This window comes from Bactrocera dorsalis, chromosome 4 (genome assembly GCF_023373825.1).
Source record: "Bactrocera dorsalis isolate Fly_Bdor chromosome 4, ASM2337382v1, whole genome shotgun sequence".
NCBI classification, from domain to species: domain Eukaryota; kingdom Metazoa; phylum Arthropoda; class Insecta; order Diptera; family Tephritidae; genus Bactrocera; species Bactrocera dorsalis.
The window spans coordinates 50176505-50199842 of NC_064306.1; the positions used below are offsets into that span (position 1 = coordinate 50176505).

The 23338-nt window shown below is 32.1% G+C and overlaps 1 protein-coding gene across 5 annotated transcripts in view; it reads left to right on the forward strand.

Moving 5' to 3' along the window:
* The window catches only part of LOC105222774 (solute carrier family 41 member 2), an 84682-nt gene that overhangs the window by 21410 nt on the left and 39934 nt on the right, over positions 1–23338 (forward strand). The window contains exon 1 of one of the 5 annotated variants that reach the window (XM_029548870.2): positions 3605–4534. The exons of 3 other annotated variants lie outside the window; for them this stretch is intronic. In XM_029548870.2, the coding sequence (XP_029404730.2) occupies positions 4450–4534 (85 nt within the window). In that variant the 5' untranslated portion in view covers positions 3605–4449. Of the gene's footprint in view, positions 1–3604; positions 4535–20885; positions 21286–23338 lie in introns of those variants that run through there. One more of the 5 variants, XM_029548869.2, reaches the window with a different exon arrangement.

Below are 23338 nucleotides of genomic sequence, written 5' to 3' on the forward strand. Positions count from 1 at the left end.
GAGGGGACTTATTTATTATTATTGTTTTTAATTATATATTTTTCTTAATTTAGTTTTAAATCGATATTTCCATTATATCTTCTAATTCAAACCTCAGAATTTTTCCCTAAAGTCAACAAATTTGTTCTCAAGAAGTTCATTTAAAGAGTGTTAGGCAGTTTTTGGACAAACAACAAAATTTAATCCCAGACTAATTCAAAATGATCCACATTCATATAGTGATAGATGCATACAACTGCTTATGTACATACATAAGCATATTTATGTATCTAATCCGTGCTATTATAGCTTTATAAGTACAGTATGTATGTATGTATGTGCATGCGAATTTTTTGCATATTTACACTTTTATAGCACTCAGCTGGTTTTGCCAATTGGCAGATAGACCGACTAACACACAGTGTCTGTCTTTGCGAAAAAACAAAAAAAAAACGGAAAAAAATCTACAAAAGTCGTTTAAGTTCACTGTCACGGCTGCGTTTGGTGGTCGCAGTTGCCAATCATCATTTGCCTCTTAAAGTAATTAATTTCTTGTTTTGTTGTTGTTGCTATTTAAAACCACAAACATTGTGTAAAGCTGCCTTTAGCATAGATAAATGCGGTTTATAATACATACATACATATATACTTACAGGCATGTGGGCATAATCGTGCACTGCCATCTATATATGTATGAATCTATGTAGATATTCTGTTCCGTATATATGTACATAAATCGCTAACCTGTCTGAGGCGGTAGTTTCTAAGGCAAGTTTGTCTAAAATTAGTTGAAATGTACCATAAATTCTTATCCGTTTTATTATAGCATCCACTGCGCGACGATTGTCAGTTATGTCATAAATTCATATTTTTTACTTATACTAAGTACATACATACATACATATGTGCATATGTTCATTTATTGTGATTTTACAATGTTTATGAAGCATATGGTAAGAATTGAATAATCTTTTAGAGTCTAGTCGGCGGTGGCACATAGTAAGATGTAAATATTTGATTTTTAAGCTTTAAAATTAAATTCTCAAAAATATTTTCTGTTGAGTCTTAATTAGAATGTTTTTTAATATAAATAATAACATTAAGAAAAAAAAATAATTTCACTAAGTATGCAAATTTTTCAATTTTGAACTAAACTAATTATCTGTCAAGATACTGTTCATCTGAAGGGTAGGCGCATGAAAATATACGATATTTTTTTATCCCTTTACAAAAAACTTAAACATGGATCCATAAAAATATATACACTTTTTATCGGAAATAACTTGAACATTTACTTTTCAATAAATTTCTTCTTCTTTATTGGCGTAGCCGAGTTTACAATAGTGCGCCAGTCGTTCTTCCTTTTCGCTGTGTGATGCCAATTAGACATTCCAATGAAGTCAGGTCCTTCTCCACCTGGTCTTTCCATCGAGGTGGTCAGCGTAGCCATTGTCTCAGTTTATATTGCGGTGATACCAAATTCCGACCTTATTTTCGTGCTGTCAAAAGCATCGTTAAAATCGACTAAGATGTGTGTCGATCCCATCTTCACGGGTCTTTCCATGATTTAGCGCATGTTGCATAACTGGCCAATTGTTAATTTTCTTGACCTGAAGCCACATTTATAAAATCCACTAAGTTTGTTGACAGTGGGCTTTAATCTTTCACACATTACGCTCGATAGAGCCTCATATGCGATGTTGAGGAGGCTTATCCCACTGTATTTGGCGCAGATTTTGGAGTCTCCCTTTTTGTGAATTGAGCAGAGCAAACTTAAAATCCAATGGTCGGACATGCTTTTGTCCGACCATATTCTACAAAGAAGCTAATGCATGCTCTTTATCTGTTCTTCGCCGTCGTGTTTGAATAGCTCGACCGACAAACCATCGGCCTCCGCCGCTTTGTTATTCTTCAGACGGGTAATTGCTATTCGAACTTCACAATGGAAGGTCTGCTCCATCGTCATCGATTGGGGAATCAGATTCGACTTCTCCTGGCATTATGTTTTCACTGCCATACAGCAAGTTGTAAAAATGTGCCTCCCATAATTTCAGTATGCTCTGGGCATCAGTCACTAGATCACCTTTTGGGGTTCTGCAAGAATATGCTCCGGTCTTGAAGCATTCTGTTAGTCGCCCCATCTTTTCGTAGAAATTTCGAGCATTACCTCTTTCGGGCAGCTTGTCAAGCTCTTCGTACTCCCGCATTTGTGTTTAAGGTTTCAGTACTGGTCAAACCAGCCGAAAAGACCTGTGTCCGAAAATATTATAAACTTTGGAAAAATATGGATAGTCAAACTTTGAAAATAAAAAATATTTCTAAACTGGAATAGCCGATTAACTAATCTGAGAACCTGACAAAGTATTTTATAGACAAATGTATTAGTACGCGGTCATTCACGAGCGTCACGTGCTGTTGAATCACACCCACGCCGCACTACATACATGCGTACACACTTACACTCATTTTCACAAACATAATCATATATTTTTAAGCCGGGCATTGGCCAGCAATAAAGCACCATGTTTTTGCGGAAACAGATCACTGAACCGGTACGTTGATGACACAGAATTAGGTTAAGCTGGTGGAGAACATACATATGTACATGAGCACGTGTGAGTGCACCAAACGATGAGCGTGCTCTCTTCAAGCCAGTATCCAAAAAGAAAACGAGAAAGGTGTTTGCAGAAGCTGCTGAGCTCCAAGCGTAGGGAGAGTTAATAAAAACGGCTTGTTTACATACAGACATACATAAGTATGCGTGCTCAAACAAATTTATATTTTTATAAATTTATATATTTATACATTTGTGTATAAGGGTAGGTAAAAAGCATTTTTTTTGGTACCCTGGAGGTGTTAGACACTTCTAAGAAAATCTCTGCAGGCATGAGCTCCTAATTGCACAGAAAGGTCTTACGTCTTACAGTTTTATATTTTTTCTAATTATCAGTTAGAAGAACTCCAATCTCGTTTCCTGCTACTTGAAAATAATAAATAAAATTCCTACAAAGCTAGGACTACGATTTATATACTATAGATTCTTTTTCGTTGAGTTATAAAATTTATAAGAAAAAAATTTATTAAAACAATCAAACTTTAACTATTAATACCTTTAGTTACGTTTACGAAAAATTCTTATAAGTCCATTTTTAGAGCATCAATTTCCGGCAAACTCCACAAAACGGAATTTTTTCATGTAGTTGGAAGCTAGATATGAATATTACTATCTAATGATAAGAAAAAAATAGAAAACTGTGGGGCGGAAAACCTTCTCGTTATAATTAGGATTTCACAGTTGGATACATTTTCAGGGTACACGCTTTTTTTTATCCCACCCTAATGTGTATACTTATTGTTTCAAATAACAGAAACAAGATTACAAAAGCAGCTGTGGAAAATAAACAAGAACAAAACATAAACAAAAAATTAATTGGAAAAATATTATTGTCAAAATTCAAAACTTGAATACAGCGTATATTTGGCTAAAACATTGAATAATAAAATGTGTTGAAAGAAAGAAGAAACCATATAAAAATAATAACAAATACCTGTACTCGCAGCAGCTCTTTCGTTAAGTAAATTTAACAAGCGCGACTTGAGACACTTTTTTAGCTTGCGCCCACCACACGCTACTCCACATTAAATTGAATATCGTCAGTCGGGCGTGCAATGTGTGATGCGACGGTTTAGAATTTTTTACTGTTAGCTTTTAGCTTTAGTGTTTTTAAAGCATAAAACTGGCACAGCAGTTTGCCTTTGTCGCGTGCGCAGGTACTCACACTTTCGACTTTCGTCAAACGATCTCAGCGTATTCGGTTTCGTACTCAGGCTGCAACACGTAATTGAAAATGGAATTGCAAAAATCACTAGAATATTGAAACAAAGAATAATATACGTACTATAAATATAACAAACGCACCCGAACACACACATGTGCAAATATTAAATAAAAAAAATCAACTAATAATATGAAATAGTAAACAGTAAACAGCTGAAACACAAAAGTAATAAAAATTTATTGAAAGCGAGCAATACACATTATAAAAACACACAGTCACACACACAAAAACACACACACTTGTACAAATGTAAGAAAACACACTAAAAGAGTTAATAGTTAATGCACATTTGCTGGCTTGCGGCCTAGGTGTAAGTAAACGCGATCGGCTAGTTATTGAAATATAACGTCTTTTCGAGCGTATTCGCAGTGTTCACATTTTTCTATTTTCGTAATTCATATTTAATGAGCATTAATATAGTATTCGAAAATATTTCAGTGCTAATATACCATACAGTGCTTAACAAAGTAAATTTGCACAAAAAAAGCGCAAAAAGCAAAGAATAAAATTTATATAATTTAAACCGGAAAATACAGTGAACACAAATGTGAAAGAAATTGCAAAAAATTAAACAAAATTTATTTCCTCTCTCAACTTTGATGTGTGTTGACGAAGCCAAATTGCTTGGATAATGAACACGTTTAGTAATTTCGATGTCTTCTGCTTCGGCAAGCGTTCAGCGCGTGGCTATACGCTGCTCGGCTCGAACGATGGAGGTATGGTGCTATATAATTTCTTAGCTAAATTATCATGGGCATTTGATGTCATAAATTTTTAAGTATTATAATGGTAATAAAATTTTTTTCTAACAACTGATTATTTAAGGCAATACGGTGGTCTCACTTAAAGTTTATATGTTTGGTTTTGTCGAATCTGTGACAAAACTGGTGTAATTATTAAAAAATCACGCATAGTATTGTTAGAGAACGCATCTGGTGTCGATTTTGAGGTTTCTTCTAATATTATTTACCATTTGGATAGCTGAAATAAGAAATGCCCATCATAACTCCTATAATAACAATAAATAAATATGTAGTTCTATCAGTTCTGTCTGTTGAAAGTAAATTAATTTAAATAATTAACGAATAGTTGGAAACAAGTTTGTATAAGAAAGAAATCTTCATTTAGTGATTCGGTTATTAAACTAACCTTTCTAAATTAGAGATTTAAACAAGGCTCCTCTTGAGTCAATACAAGCATGCCAAGCTTAATCCAATATTCCATACTTTGTTGTAAGCCTCGAATTTTTTGGAGCTCAATTCGATACATTATTTGACCATTTCGATGTCATATTCATAAAATCACGTGGCGTCATGATGTGTTTGATGAATATATGTATGTTTGTAGAGTTCTCAGCAATAATGTCAAGCGTCTCTTTACTCGACCTCTAGTTGACGTCGTTTTTGAAAAAGGTTCAGAGTTTTTGGTGCGAATCTAGCATTCTCACGCTTCATACCCAAAACAATAACCGATTTATTTTTATAAGATATGTTGACATATTCTGCTATCTCTCTGATCTGATCTGAAACTGTTTCTTTAACTTTACAATGTCGTAGTTTTGAGTTATTATGGAATCATTTTCTCAAAGCTTAAGCTTCGACCCTAATGTTATACTCGGTCTTAAGTAGTTTCTTACACAAATATTACGCATTATGATAATTCTACCTACCACATACGTACTTTCCCATTTAGCTCCGATAAGTAATACCGCGCAGAAAGCAGCTTTGAGTGATATTAGACAAGTAAAAACATCGCTAGGAACTTTTGTATAAACCCAATGGAAGGCTACTAGGAAACGAAAAATATCGTTGCTAAAGTTAGAGCGGTTCAAAAGGTACTCTGAGTACAATTCATCTCTGTGACCTATTCATTTCGAGAGGCTCCTTGGTACACTGTAAGGACCACTAATAATAAGGTTCCGTACAATACCGAAATAAACTAAATGGTTATAGGAAAAGGTGTTCACAAATTTGGGTCCTTTCTTTTGTACTATAAATTGAAATAACTTAAAAAAGACTGAATGCGGTCGCAGTAGATTCTCCTAATTTATAAGAATTGAAGATCTTTGAAATACTTGAGATACAAAACTTTATTAAAAGTAATTTCCATATCAATTCAACAGTCATTGGGAACCTGTTAACGCCATGTTTCTTGTTTTCTTTAAATATAATAACAACAGATTTCGTGCTTAAAGCAGTTCATTCTTTAATTTTCATATTAAAACAAACTAACGATATGCAAGTTGACGGACAACAAAAACTCGAAACTAAACAGAACATCAAAATTTAGTGCACTTGCTTACTGCGTACATTTGGACTGAAAGTCTTAATCGCGATAACGAAAGTACATCAATTGCAATTCAAAAATGAACAAAATGGCAAAATTCTATCACAAAAATACCCATCACATGGTTCTTCTGACTAATGTATACGATAGCATTTAGATTTTCATTTCATAAGTCAATATATCAACTTTGTAGATTCCCTGACACTAATTGGTTCTTCAATTCCACTTTGTAATTATATACAGTGAAGACAGGAAACGCACAAGTGCTTCCTAAAATTTCCCACTTTAAAATCACACTTTCATAATACAAATAATTGTACCACCTTAAATCGTACGCTTATTTATTTAACGTCAAGTGTCCCCATTGAAGGAAATATTTTCACTAACAAGTTCGAGTGCTTTAAAGTTTAAACCAAAGGGAACGTGACTGATTAAAATATCAATGCGATTTGTTTACGATTACTAAAGTGTTGTACAGTATTTTTTTCATCCGAGGCCTATTGGTACAGGGTAATGACGCCAACAGCAGTATGTACTGCAATGTTATCTACAAGTGGTTATTTACTGTATTTGTTATATATTTCAAGTGACATATCAATGGCATTAACCATATTACTTTGCCCTCATGCGCATGCAATAAAGGCTTTAGGAAGTATTAGGGATTTCTGTTCAAATATCAAAGTCAAATATACTTCATTTAGTGATTTTTAATATTGAAAATCATATATTGTAAGTATTATTTTTGCCATACGAGCACTTGTTTCCTTTATCTGAAATGAGAAGTTACTTCAAATATTGTGAAGTTAGCTGTGCTTTTCCATTTTAGATCTCATATTTCCGCTTTTTGTACCTTGTTGTTGTCGATATTTCCAATTCAATACCTTTTTCGGAATTTTAGTTTTTAACAATAAATGTGGCTGCGTCTATTCCTCCCGACCTTATCACCTTTTCCACCCATATCATTCATACACAGGTTCAAGATCATGACATTTTATGTTTTGGTTCAGTCTTCGCTTTAGTCTTCTCTTTCGTGATAATCGTTTTATCAAAACATTCATAAAATATGAATCATATTTTGTTATTTGTTATGACGATTGATATCGTATATATGTATACATACATATATTTTTAGGAAGTCGTAAACCCTACCTGATAAATTGCATGTTCTTTTTTATTATTTTATAAAACGACTACTCTTTTATTGTCAATCAAGACGAATTCCGTCCAATGTTGTTGGATTTGAAGTCCGTTTATTTTAAGCAATCGCGTAATTGTTTTTGTTTTGAAAACAATTTACATTTTTGTACTTTATTGTGAAGAAGAACGCATTGTTTTCTTTTAAAGTGGGTGGTTGAACTGATTAGATTTCCACTTCTGCGAAATATTGACTAACCCTGTGTTAATTGCAGTAAACAGTGTAAATGAATATCTAAAGATAGTATGTATATGGATATGTTTGTAATATGGGTAATACTTGTATAATAAAGTTATAAATACTAATGAAGCGAGCCAAAGGCATTAAGGTCTTATCTGAAAGAGTGTATAATGGAATTTAGTTGATATTTGAGTATGGAAGTAAAAATGAAAGTAAAAATTTTAAAATATTAGTTTGATTTTGAGTATTTGAATACAAATTTAAAAAAATCAAAATATTTTAAGGAGCTAAATCATAAAAAAAATTATTAAGGTGTTCTCATAGCTCACAGTTAGTAGAATACAGTAAATGAAACTTCAGTGATCGGCTCTCAAGTGTAAAGTATAATTAACTCAAAAATTCTGACAACAATGCAGTGATCTTACTTGACTGGCTCTCAAGCTACAAATGTGTTTCTCTAAATCCAAAGTAAATCAAATTTTTTGTAACACCAGAAGGAAGCGTCGGGACACCCTAAAAATATATGAAAACAAATAATCCCTCACGTTTTATTTACCAAGAAGGAAACATCGGAGACCCTAAAAAATTATTTCTAAATGATCAGTGTAACGACCTTAGTGGATTGCGACATGTCCGTCTGTCTTTCCGTTTATAAATATGTAAACTAGTCCCTCAGTTTTTGAGATATCGATCTGAAGTAGTGCCGAACCACTGCGGGATATTGCTGCCATACAAACTGATTCATAAAATTTTTTATCCGTTAATATCTTTTTAATTTTGTCGTTAGCTTCATTTTTTTCTAATATAGATTATCTGTCCTTCAATGTATCAAGTTTGAGCCTTCATACATACATATGTACATATATAAGTATATTGACTACTTCGTCTTTAAATTGAAAATAATAAAATATTTTATTTAAATTTTTTTTTGTTAGCTTAAAATTTATTTCAACTGAGATCACCGCTTCTATTCACGTTTTCACTAGGGCGTTAAAAATGATATGTTGTCTAATACGAAAATAAAATATAAAATATATAAGTACTTTAATGTTTTTGCACAAAAGCTTTTGTTTGCGAAAATTTTAAAAATACTGAATACCGTCAATAAACTCTATTCATAGTTACGTATATTTAAAAGCAGGCAATGTGATTTTTTTAAACAGTAATGAATATGAAAGAATTATCTAGAAAAATAAATTACAATTTGACGAAATTGCATTATACATACATAGCTAGATATACATATGTGTATGTATAGTATATGTATGTGGAAAATAGTGATGTTTTAGTCTATTGTTCTTTGTTAAAACTGAATGCGACAAAACCTTTTTTAAAATTGTGTTTTCTTTACTAATTGAGAATGTATTTACTGAAAATATACTTTTGTTCGAGCTTAAGCTGTTTTTTTACAACTGAGCTCACATTCTCATCTCTAACATTTTCCGAACTATATTTTATAAAGTCGTCGCACGTATTTCTCAAGAATGAGCTCAATACTAAGTTAAGTTAGTTTCCAAAATTCTAAAATATCTACTGTGGGCAAAAAATACTAAGACTTTTTAATATAATATAAATTTCGTGCTAAATCTCAAAACAAACTAATTTTAAGTGTTCGCCTTGTCTTCACATAGCAAAAAGTGCATTCGACTTTTACTATCAGTGAGATTATTTAAAAAATGTTGTTTAAAATGCTCGAAAAGGTCTTCGGTGATAATTTTTTGAAAAATAGCGTCGCGTCAACGTCTGTGAAACAATGCTTTCCGAGTACCAGCATGCCATGAAAAGTATTATTACTGGCGATGAATCTCGGTCTATGCCTACGACCTGGAAATAGACGGTCAATCGGTCAAATATCGTAGCAAAGGTGAGCCGAAGCCGAAAAAACTACGTCAATGCAGGTCAAAAATGAAGGTTATGTTGACAGTTTTCTTCGATTATTGAGGTGTGGTGCACTCCGAACTCCTGTCAAACCGTCCAAACTATCAACAAAAGTGTTATGCGACCTTTTCGCGAAGCTATTCGTAAGAAGATGTCGAAATTATTGTCCAACAACTCTTGGTTTTAGCTCAGCTGACATACTTGTACAGACTAGATCCAAAAAATTTAAGAATTACATAAACACATCTATGAATACATGTATATATATATATATGTATATGTATGTATGTACTTGCAAATTTATAATTGTATGTTTGTGAATGGTTTTGTATTTTCCAAATTTGTACATTCCGTTATTTCTAGTAAAAGACTTAACTCTGGTTTTACACAAAATTTATTATTGGTACACAGTTCATCAATCAAATCTTCGCACATGCTGTACCGTTCAATAAGTTAATTTATTTCTCGTTTAATATCCTGAAGCTATAAAAGATATTAGCAAAAACGCCTTTAGGCAAACGTTTTTAACAATTTCGTTTCTAAACAGAAAACTGGTATTTTGTGGCTTCTCGTGTAGATTCGACAAGTAACTTAATTGGTAAATCTAATAATTATTACTTGTAATAAATTAGTTTAAGCATTTATATTTATATGAAAGTAAATATTCTGGTATTATTCTCTAATACAATAAATTAATAAACCAATTAAATCTGTGAAGCTATGGTGGGAGGAAGAAACCTTGGTTAAATAGTTGTATGGGTTGAGCTTTTTCGACAGTATCAAACGTGGTTGTTTTTCGTGCTTTTACATTGCTAGCTACTTATGTGTAACAACTTTTAAAAAATCTTCTGCTAAAAGTGTATATATTTTTGGACTTTCTTATGGCCCATTGTTTGGTACTTTCGCACAAATTGTATTTATATTCCATTCCTAAAATGTACTTATTGATTCTTCATCGACATCAATCTAAATGAAGAATAATTACTTTATTAAAATTGGAAATACCCATCATATTAATCAATCCATGTACATAAATACACATACATCTATTTATATTATTGTTCAAAATTGAACATGTTCGTGCTACCAAAGGACGGAAAACAACATTATATTTAAACCTTCTTATTTATAAAATATTTGTTGAGTTTAAACAATATTTTATAATACATTTAAAGTAATGATTATTTTATATGTATGTACGAGGTGTGTTTAAAAAATAACTGATGAAAATTAGATTTTTAGCATAGCCTTTAACGATCCACTGTCAGCGATGCTCATTTACCACCCTTAAGGTTCTATTTATTCTTGAAATGAGAAAAAAGTTACACAAAGCCATGTCTGGTAAACATGGCGGCTGGGTCATCGTTCAAGTATTGTTTTTGACCAAAAACCAACCAACAAGTTCTTTGATCAATATCTTTTAACAAACGAAAATCGCCAAGCTCATAAAAACACGTCTAACCAACGGCTGCTACAGACAAAGTAAGCAATGACTGCAGCTGAAATTTGTATCGTACTTCAGGGACATGTATACCAACATAACAAAATAATAAAACTTTGATAATTGGACTCTTCAAACCCGCGAATTCCCGTTAATTTTTGAACAATCCTCGTACTTTCACACTTTTGGCAATTCATTGGTGCTTGAGGATTTTTGCTTATTTATCACGTTCTATTATTATTGATTGTTATTAAAGATTAATTATACTTTTAATTTTTCATAGCTATTATTTGACAATTTACGTCAGTGTTAGTTGTCAAAACAATGAAATATTTTGAATTTATCATTCCATAACAATCGTCTATTTAGACATATTGATAAAAAACCAGTTTCAAGAATTATTTTATAATCAATTGATTATCTCTCCACAAGTACCATGTGGTTTCATTTCGATAAAGCACAAATTGATATTAAGTTATCAGATATTTCTTTTGTTTGTAAGTCTTTTTCTGTTTTAAAGTCTTTATTAAATTTCTTAATAACAATTTTGATATCATGAAAAAATCCAAAAAGGTGATTGGACTCGAGAAAAGTAATATTATGAAGAAATAAAAAATATTTGTCCTACGAGTAGATTTCAAAAAATTAATCTGTTTGCTAATTGTACTTTAAATTAAAACCATGAATTCTCTAGCCCGTATTACGTCGAAATGAATGCTTTCGACCCAAAAAATTCAGTGTACAAATCTAGGATATCATTTCAGATAGAGACGGTCAGTAGTCAATAATTCTATAGTGGTGCTCTTTTCTTTTGCCTTAATGAACTGTGCTAAGTACATTGATTTTTTTTTAAATTCAATATATTCTTCTGAGAATTAAAACCAATTAGATCAATTTGAAATGAAAGAAATCAATACCCATAATTAGAACTAGCCTAGGTTCCGTTGTCTTTACATCTGTCATTTATAGTATGAATATTATATCACTTTTTCTTACCTTTTAATTAACCAACACTCCTTTTGAAAACTCAGAGTTGATGATTACTAGGTTTGTAAATTCAAAACAGAAGTCAATATAAGTTTATAATCAAAAACGTCGGAGATTCTTCGAAGTACATATATGGCTCTATACTTGTAAATTATTAACCATGTTTGTTTGTTTATGTACGTGAACAAATCCCTTATTTTTTGAGATATTGATATGAAAGTTTGCAGAAATTTTGTTCTCCTCAAGAAACTGCTCATTTGTCGGAAACGTTGATATCGAACTGTTATAGCATATAGATGCTGTACAAAATGACCGATCAAAAATAATTTCTTGAATCTTGATCATTGCTGACTTCTTTAAATGTCGAACTCATACGAGTAAACCCATCATCTCATCGGAAGTTGTAATGCTCTTCATGAATGTCGCACGATCAAGCATGTTCAAAGAGACCTGTTTACGGTACTCTTATAAAAAAAGTCAACTTTATCGGGACGAATCAAGTAAATCATTCGAACAAGCTCGTGAGAGATGTCGAGCTCTCTTGCCATCTCTCTAACACTTGCCTGACGATTTTCTAGCAAAATAGCCTTCCTTTTTTTAATATTTTCATCAATTGGATAGGTCGAAGGTCGTCCAGAATGATCTCCCGATCATCTTTGAAGGATTTGTATCAATCATAGGTTGGTATTTTTGATCACCATAAGCCTTTTCCAACATTCACAACGATTCCGCACACGAAATTTGGTTAGAAATACAAAATTTGAGACAAATACTTTGTTCGATATTTTTATCCAAAGTAAAAATCGTAACGCACTACTGAGGTGTACCGACTTAAGCAGCTGCTGTAAATCAACTGATTGACAGATCGCGGTCATATTTGGCATAGTAATTAAGTAAAGTCCTAAAAACTTATCAAAATAATTTTTTTTTACACATCATTTACCCGGGGAATTTAATTACAATTTTCGGGTGCTTTTTTGTAGAAATGTGGCTTAGACTATTTTCCAAGGCAACGCTAGAATGTCCGACGAAATTGTCCGGATCGCTATAGCTTCACTCAAATTAGCCGTTCAAAATCCAGATAAACATTTTCATAAAATATCAATTTTTTCGTTCAAGTAACGTGGCTCAAAAGAAATAAAAAATGCTTTCCGTTGATTGACCGTTGTCAGATTTAGCTATATGTACATGCGAGTATAGTTTCTATAAAAAATGCACATCAGATTGGTTTGGTGGTTTCGTTGCAGTCAATGGTACCGGTTTTCCTTATTCTAAACAATTTTTTTCAAACCTCTGAGGATAAATATCAACCTAATAATATGATGGTATAACCGAAAACCATCCGCTGCGCCTGGATAAAAAACTGGACTAAGCATCTTATAACCTTGACAGACGGCAGCGTAAATTTGTATTATTTCAGCACTTCGTGAAGTTAACTCCGTTGCTAAGTCACAATTAATCCTCAAAATTTTAGAGATTTTCGTTGGCAACATTGATAAAAACTGTAAATTTTGATTGTGAATGAAAAACAAGCAACACTGATAGCTGTTTTTCAAATTTTCAATAATAAAACTAGAACTTTTATGTTATGATGTTATATTATGATGCCGTTTCAAAAATAACATGTTGATATGATTTTGTAATAAAAAATGGTTTTGTAACAATTGGGCAGCTGACAATCGCAATGTTTATCTTCTAAACCTTTTTCATTGAAAATATTATAAAAATTACTATCAGCTGTTTACGAGAGTTTCAAACTCGCATAGCTGCCGTCTGTCACCTGCAAATTTGGACCTGATTAAGTGCGCAGTTAATCCGAATTAACACTGTCGTCTGTCAATACTATTATAAAGATGTAAACGCCTTATTCTATGATATTTGGTGTAGCTGTATTAATTATTACAATTAATTATAATAAGATTGAATTTCGTGACCAATAAATTTTCTTCGTCTAAACAAAGCTATAATTACAGTAAAGCTTTAATTTTCAAATATAGTAATTTTTAAATGCAATTAGCAATTTGATTTTAAATAATTATAGAAAATGAAAAGCGTTTAGTCTCAAATATAGTTTTTATTTTAATTGCGAACACATTTAAGTGTCCAGAACAGCACATGTTTCTAAATATTACTGTCAATCAAGGTATCGATGCTTCTAGCTTGGAAAATTGAGCTATATACTCGTACAATCAAAACAGATAGACACAATCAATAACCACTTCAAGCTATTGTCTGTGAACATAAAAGTGAATCCCCTTTAGTGCAATCATCGTTAAATGTAGATTCCAGGACGGAAATTTTACGGAAGCATATCATAATATATAAAAAATAGTAAAAGAACACAAAATAAAAGTACAGATCAGAAAGCACGAAAGCGCCACTCCTTTTGTCAAATAAAAAATGTACCTGAACATTGCCAGACATGCATATGTAAGTGCATGTCCGTAAATGATCGTAATGAGTAGTCTTTCCGTAGAATATAAATATTAACTACACCTGTCGGTTATCTCTGATCTCGTCTATAGTATGTTATCACAACAAAATGTGAAAATGAGATCGAGACAACAGCTAGTCAGTAGGCGGTAAATCCCATTCACTTTCGGAAAAAGTTACATTTCCATTGTATTCGCAAAAAAGTACACAATTTACTAAATGCGATGGATAAATATGTGTATCATGTCAGAATATATTTTGTTAATATTGTCAACAGAAATATTTCCACACCTTTGCTGGAAGTATATATACATCTTAACAATTCTTCAATTTATATGCAAAATTACGTATTATTTTTATCTTATTGCACGAAACATTCCCGCTAGCTCCTCAATTCTCACACTGACGGTAGCATTGCACATTCAAGCTGATTTCCTAATTTGTTAAGTGTCTTATCGTGTTCAATTGTCACTTTTGAAATGAATTACTGCACAGGCTGACAGTAAATATATATGTTACCTTTATATATGTGCACTTATGTATGATTCCGTAAGCTGTAACAAATACTATATTTCAATGCAATTTTCACATCACACAGAATTGAATATAGTAATCACCGCCCTTTATACTTTAGATTAGTTAAAGCATATATAATTATCAGGGTGAGCCAAGAAAAATTAACAAATAGAATTCATGGGTTAAAATATTTCTTCAAGAAATCGATTTATTTTAATTTTAAAAGGTTAGAAAGAAAATCAGTCCTATTACTTTCTGTACAAACCCTGTAGTTTTTGGTTCACCCTAATGTCTATGTAGCGGACGCAAAGAAATTACCCAAAGAGGGCTCCCAATTGTGATTTTAAGTCGCTGCTAATATCGTTCTATTAATTTTGGGTTAGTCCGCTTTTTAGTCATCCGGTGCTACATATTCCCAATCAATTCTCAACGTAACCACAAAATTTTAGTAGTCATTGGTTTGAATTAACTTGAACATTCTAGGGCTTGATAAGTACTATCGGTTTATATTTTAATTATGCTTTATATGACAGTTTAAAAATTCAACAGAACTAGATTTTTTTATATATTTTAACAAGAAGGTCATCCCTTTTGTATACGATATGCATACTATTTATTACTCACAAGTATGGGTGCAGCTTTAACTGATTTTATAATTTCGGAAAATTTTCAAGTATTTTTCTATTTAGTATTTTATTAATTAAGCAATGATACAATTTATTTTCTGAATATTTAACCACGCTGGCGCTTTAAAATCAAGTTATTAAGGTCGATTATCCAATCAAATAATTGTCTATATAATTTCGTTTCTTAATAATTGGATTATAGTGACTCATTTCTCACTAATACAAAAAAATCTAAAATATTAGAAAAGTAGTATAGTGTGTTATTTTTACCCTTCACCTAGCTAAAAAATAATAGATATAGTAAAATAATAAAATAAAACACATTAAATTTAAGCTTTTATTTAGCGTAGTTAGAATGCTATGATTTATGTCAAATAAAAATCCTTTAGTTGTCTTTTTAAAGTAATTTGATAATGCCACTCTCACAGAAATCCTCGTTTCTATTGGCAATAAACTGGTGCAGTCGATTTTCACAAGCTGCCTTTGAGGTGAATTTTTCGTGAGCAAAATCATACGACATAGGCAAGAACACTTGTGCCAACTCCGGACTATTAAGTAGATAGCGATGTGTCTGACATTGTTCACACAATGTCTCTCCTAATGGCCAAAGCTGATCGTTACTGTACGCTTGTTTAATAGTAGACGACTCTCTACTAAACCCACTAAACACTTAGTAAAACCTTCCGGATTAATCATGGGATAACCACCGTTTGCGCCGGCTCACAGCGATTCGACCACAACCGGTCTCACTTTACGTTATGACAAGTGACCCAGTTTTTATCAGCAGTACCCATACGTTTCATAAATGGATCATCGAAGAGAAACTGTGGGTTCGAATAAGCGTATTTACTCTTTGCAACTGTCCACCTTTCAGCCCTGCTCACGCAATACTGCGTCAAGGGTTCACAAAACTGTTTGGGAAAGGTTTTTAATACAAGATTGTACCATTGCAATGCAAGTTACAAATTACTAAAGCAAACTATTAGAAATGTAATGAATTCATTTTTTACTAGACCTAAATATATAAAACTAAGACAATAGAGATCTATATTTCCGGAAAACCAGTTCTTATCTACTAAAACCAGCTTTCGTTTTGATATCTTCCGTAAAGCTTCAGTTATCCAATGTAGTATTTACACTTCTGCTTTGGAGATTGAATCTAAGGGTCATAAGAGGTCTTTAAATGGATGTTAGATTTTGTGGATAAAAGCTTATTCATTTCAGAATCATGCTCAGAGATTTGACATTGATTCCCAATTCTCAGAATAAAAACCCATTTTCGGTGTTAAAAATAGTAGAAATTTCTTTGGTAAACAATGTTTATGTTTACTAAACACAATAATCATTTTTTTAGTTAAATTTAATTCATTTTTTCAAATACCAACAAGATGTTAATAAATGTTTTGAAACAAATAAATGTTAAAGAATATACATATGATTTAATAACAAAATCAAAAGTAATAAATATAAATATTTAAGGGGCTATACCAGTGTAAGCCCAGAAAAATTAGACGGTTTTCGTGAATTTTTCTAAAAGAAAGTACGCGATTGAATTTTTCGAAGTATATTTTCAGCTATATTTTTAGATTTTTTTTACAAAAATATTAAAAACTAAGGGAGTTATATTTTGGCTACGGAGGTGCCAAAAAAACAAAGATTTCTAACTGCTGACATGATTCCGACCGAATGCGTAGCTCAAATAAAAATAATCAAAAAGGTTATTAAAGTTGAAGATATTTACTATGCAATGAAATTGAAATTGAAAATTAACAAAATGGCGTATTCTGAAAAAATTTAATTTTTTTACGTAAAAAATGGTCGTTTTTAATGCAAAATTGACGATTTTTAACCAATCAAAAAGACCGTCGGCCATTGAATAGTAAATATATCCAAGAGTACCAAGTTTCAATTTGATCGGTTAATTTCTCGTTGAGTTATGATGTCAGCAATTTTGAAAATCGTCACTTCAAAAAAAAAACGAGTTTAGAGTTTCAACCATCCGACTTATACCTGCGAGCGATCGCTCTTTAGAACGCTTTAGAACGCTATTCAAGGTACGTTCTTAGCGATTTCATAGGATATTTTTGAACATATAAACTAGCGAAAAAAGCAAAATAAAAAAAAGCAAATTGATTTTTTGAAAGTGTCACACTGGTATAGCCCCTTAAGTCTATCATAATTTACAATGTCTGTTAAGTCCACTTGTTTTAGCCCAATCAAAAATATTGTTTTTATATATTTAAGCTCTTGAACTTTTACAAGGTTCGATTTGTTGATAATCTACAGACACACACACATTAATAGCAATACCAACATATACACATTTGCGTATACATATGTATGTATATTGCCGTATATTCACCAATATATTTTCCACTGAAGGGTTTTATTTCCGTTTTCGAATTTAAGTTTGTTTTTTCGTAAAACTCATTTCAATTTCAAGGTCAGCTTTTGATTGCCTGATAACGGCTAAAATGCAACACTTACTTCACACTGGTTAACACATACGCATTGCGTTTTATTTGCGGCTTTTTTGTAAGAAAAATAAAACTGTTTCATTGGGACATGATTATTTACACCACTTGGCCACTTAATGCAATAAATTACAAAACTTTACGAGGTGAAATGTTTTCCGAATTGAAGTATGTATGGTATATGGAAGAGAGCAATTTTAAACGCAAGAGATTTTTGTATTGAAAATGAAAATATATATTATATGTGTTTTTATGTATGTGTGTCTGCACACTTAAAAAAATTTTTGAATTAGTTCAAAGAAAATAATAACAAAAGAACGCGTTATAGTTTATTTGCTATTTTTAGACTGCAACATAATTACTTTTCAATTAAGTATGTGCCTACGAGTATGTTTTAGTACATTCAAGGTCGCTTTGGATTTATAACCACACATCAGCTTATGCTATAAGTTTGTATCCCATAAATAATATGGTTTTTAATTTATATACATATGTAGTACATGTGTATACGCTTAATATTGTATTTTGTTGTGAATTTTGACTCTTAACGGTACTCTTTGATTTGCCTATTAGGTAAACATTTTTGCTCAAAACAACAAACAAATTATAAGTGGGGAATAGTTCAATAGTAAACTAAGGCAATAGGTCAAATTTTATAATTTAGCGCCTCAAAAATTTTAATGTTCTCTTCTTTATGGTCTGACAGTTCTATATTTTGGTACAAACCTTGAAAGTACTTACTACGCCATATGGCTGATGGTTTTTCGGAACTAAATCAAAGCAAAAATATATTTACGTATAACATTTTTCATTGTCAATCGAAGGTCTCGCTTGTACTCTTGTTATTATGGCGAAGGTTTTTATTTCCGATTGGAATAACTAGAAATATAGTATACCATAATTCAAATCAAATTTGACCAGGACTGATCAAACCAAACGAACAAAACTTTCACGTATTTTAATAACTTTCCTCGAAACGGATTTTTCAGTTTCGAAAACAGAAGAAAGTAACAGGGAGCCAAATCTTTCACATACAGCGGCTGAGCGAGGGCTCTCATTTCGTGTTTAACCAAAAAGTCAATCACAATCATGCTAAAATATGACAGTAACTATCGTGATCCATGAATCCATGAATTTTCTGCACACAAATCCGGTCGTTTACGACGAACTTATTCGCTGAGATGCCTCAAAACGGACAAATAGTATTCCTTACAGATCTTTTGACCCAGTGAAACGAACTCATGGTGATCTACAGTACTGAAAACAACGATGGGCACCGAATTGATTTTTGACCCACTTCAACGTGTTTTTTTCTGTATTGACTCATTTTCGAAACGTCATTCGGTATATTGTTGAAAAGTTTGTCATATTCATAAACCCAAGTTTTGCCACCAGTTATGATGCGTTTGTTGTAGATAGGGCCTTTAGCTACGTTGTCAAGCATATCTTTTGCGAAAATTTTCAAACCTTTCGTTACGAATCTAGCGATGACGCGCTTCATGTCCGAAAAAATAACCAACATGTGTTGAGTCTCTTCTATAAGAGATGTTGAGATCCTGTGTCATCTCTCTGATGTCAATACGGCGTTTTTCAAACGCTGTTTATTTAACTTTTTCGAATGTATCGTCATTTGCAGAGTTGGTTGGGTGAGCCGCATGAGGCAAGTTTTCGATGACTTCAAACACCTTCACTGAATGATTTGTGCCACTGAAATACTTTTATTCGTAATGAAGTAAACTCACCAAAAACACTAGGAAACTTTTCAACGACTTCGTTGTCGTGATTCTGGTCGGACACACAAAATTTTAATTAAGTATTTCTTCTATGGTAAAAATCGCTAGACAAACTTTCCCTGCCAAAATGTTTATTTACGACGAAATTGACTTATGGAGACAAATCTTCACGCAACCAGAAAAAAGTTTGTACCTATCTAGAAAAAAATTATCGATTCCGTAGACTAGTCTGGATATAGACTTCTTTTTTAACAATTGTGGGCTAGATCACCATATCACTACTTGGCCTTTAAGATCAGCATTTTTCAAAACAATCAAAGAACAATAAAGCATAAAAAAACCAAAAAGAGTAGAGAGTTACTAACCATGTTAAAGAGAAATGCTAAAAGCGGTTTAGTAATGAAGAGTTTACCGATTATTTGTATGTATGTATGTGTGCATAACGTGGGATTAACAGGTGTTTCACTCAGTTAACGCTAATTTCAATTTACTACAACTGTTACTGCAATGCTAACTTTTGTTACAAACACCCACACATTCACACATCTATATACATACATATGTACATACATTATTTTTTGTTGTAGTTGTGGCACTGACAATGACTTTGCCGTCCATTAACGATGCTTTTCTTCTGTTGGTAAACTGAAAAACCTGAAATGACTCATACATACATACATACATACATACATACTTATATTCATTCATGATTTTTATCAGCGGCTAGCTATTGCCACTGATTAGATCGAGATTTCCGAAAGGCAGGAACAACAAAAAGTTCGATACATATGTATGTAGATGAGAAACAACTTACGAGAGAGGTAAAGCTCACACATGCGCACATACATACCTTCGACACATGCCGACAACCTGTTGCCCGGCAGGTGTACGAGTGTATGAACTGCCGAGTCGTGTTGTCGAGCAGATGATGGAGCGCGCGTCCGCCTTGCGCTCGTAAATGACAAACGCCGAACGAAGCGCTTTTCGAAGTTCGAAAAGCTTGTTGATTCTTATCGTTTGCATGTGTATGTGTATGCATATTATTTGATAAAGTTTTAAGTGATGTCTTTCATTTTTGGTTTGTTTGCTTTATTGGCAGCTTTAATTTTTCGCTTGCCGCCTGTTTGAGAGAGTGTGTGTGCGTGTATGTGTGTGTGTGTGATATTTTTGAGCGACAGCTGGAGAGTTGGTGGTTAATATGCTGGCTGACTGCCTGGCTACCTCGTTGATTTGTTAGCTGATTGAATATGTTTGTTGGTCGGTTGTTTTATTGTTGCAGCTCTAGCTTGCTGTGAGTGCTGATCGCTGTTAGCGCTTTATTATAATACCGAGCGTATGCCGTCTTCGACCATTCAGTGTACGATATTCCGGCGCACGGTTAAGACGGTTGGAATATTTCAAATTTGAATTTCGACCAAATCACAGCGGTTCCGTTTAGACCAGTTATTTGCTCTTTGCTTTCGTTCGATACCAGTAGTGCGGAATGTGTATAAAAAACAAAACTTTCTGATGGCACAAGGCATGCAATAATAATAAATTATTGCTGAAGTAGCATTTGTTGTGCCACTAAACAATTAAAATAAAAAAATACAGTGAAAAGTAAAAACTCGAAACTACATTCACACGTTTTAAGCATAATTTTATGTTTTTATGTATCACAAAAATATAACAAAAAATTTGTATAATAATTAAAATTAAATAACGTGTTTGTGTTGCATGTAAGCTGAAATATTTTATTTTATTTAAATTTATTTAATGCCACGCGCTCAAGTTTTGCATATTTTGGTTAAAAAGCGCAGAAAGAAATGGCGCTAATTCTCGGTTTTAAAAATCTGCCCGTTTTGCTGAGTTGAAATAAATTGTATTGTGTTAAGTGTGCGTCTATTGGTTGAAAGATCTTGCAGATATGTATATGCGTAAAATTAGTGATATTCAAATTGTTAGTGTAATAAAGTAAATCGGTCTAATAAATTAAGCGCTTAAAATGACAAGCGCTAGGCGAAAAATAAATTTTCGTCATAAAAAGTAAAAAAGAAACAAGAAAACATAAAAAGCATAAAAAGCATACCGCACCGTTGACACATTTGACCATTTTGGCCAGTCCAACTGGCTAGCCAAGCCGCAACCACATAACTTGGCTGAAAACATTGCGACCCAACCACGATTGACAGCTCAAAGGCCACACGTTTAACCTTTAACATACATTTTAAGAAATTTAAAAAAAAAATTAAGTTTGAACGAGTGGATATAATAAAAAAAAAGTTATAAACAAAGTAACATACTGGAAGAATAATAATTTACATTTTTAAGCGCCTGAACAAAAACAAATAGTACTAGTATTATAATTAGGAAGTAACTATTTTTAGAGCTTGACTACATTTACTTAGTGTTTAATAATTTATTTTTATACACCTTTTCCATTATCTAGTTTTCACATATTTTTTGCATATTATGACAGTTAATAAGGTAAATTTATTAATTTTTAAAACATTTTTGCTGTGCAGGTAAAGCTTTGAAAGTTTTCAAGCATTAATATTTTGTTTATATAGTGTTTAGCTATTGTGAAAAAATTGTACTAAGATAACATAGAGGGAAAAATTGAAAGGAAATTAAAATTGGTAGAATATATTTATACAATGTGTCACCAAAATGCTTGCTGTTGTTTAAAAAATTTTAAATTTCACTAATTTTTCTTAAATTTCTGTTGAGACTGTAAATAATATCCAACAAACTTTTATTTTGTATTTTTGTATTTTTAAATAACTTTTAACTAATTTTTGATGCGTTTGAAAATCGGTAAAATCGCATGAATCTCTTTCAAGACTTCAATTTCGTTTTATTCCGAAAGATATTGGGTAGTCGAAAAAGTATTTTCGTATTTTTCATCAAACTTCATTTAATTTTTTTTTTTATATTTGCATATCCGTAAACTTCACAAATTTCATTGGTGACTTGAGTGCCATTCTTCCCTTTTTTATACAAAAATTTCAAAATATGGCGAATTTCTTGATTATTTTCACTCATTTTTGAACAGCTGTAATTTTTTTTTCAACTTCCCCGAATTACATTTTTTTTGGTTAAATGAAGCTTAAAATCTCACCTTTCCAACACTAAAACAATAACAACGATGGTGTCTGCGGTTATGATCTCGTTAGAGCAAATTAGATGAAATTTGCTTTTCCCAATTTTTTGTACTAATTAAAAAATCTCAAAAAAACACAAGCACACAAATTAAAAACCAAAAAAATAATTATAACAAAAAAATTAAAATTAAAGCAAAAATTTATACGGTCATTAAACACACTAAGCATAAATGATTACTTGTCCTTCGATGATTGCCAAATATTTATATTAATTATAGCATCCCTAGAAAATATTTGATTAACAGCCAATATGAGGTTTTATCACTCAAGTGCAAAAAATAAAATAAAAAAAACAAATAAAACAATAAATTAAATTAATACGCTTATAAACACACGAAGCTTGAATTATTACCTTGCCTTTCGGCAATTAATAATTATAAACTGCATATAAATTTAGCGCCGCAAAACAAAGGCTGCAGGTTATTGTTGCAAAAGCTATGACAACAAACAATAAAGTGAACAAAGTTAAAAAATTAATATACAAAAGCAAAGAACAATTTATATTTTTTTTTTAACATTGCATTTATACCCTTTATGGCCAACAAGCTTGCCAAATGGGCTACGAGCATGCGCGCCAGCGTTGGCTCATCGCATTCTATCGCGTGTTGATTGATTGCGTGCAAATTAA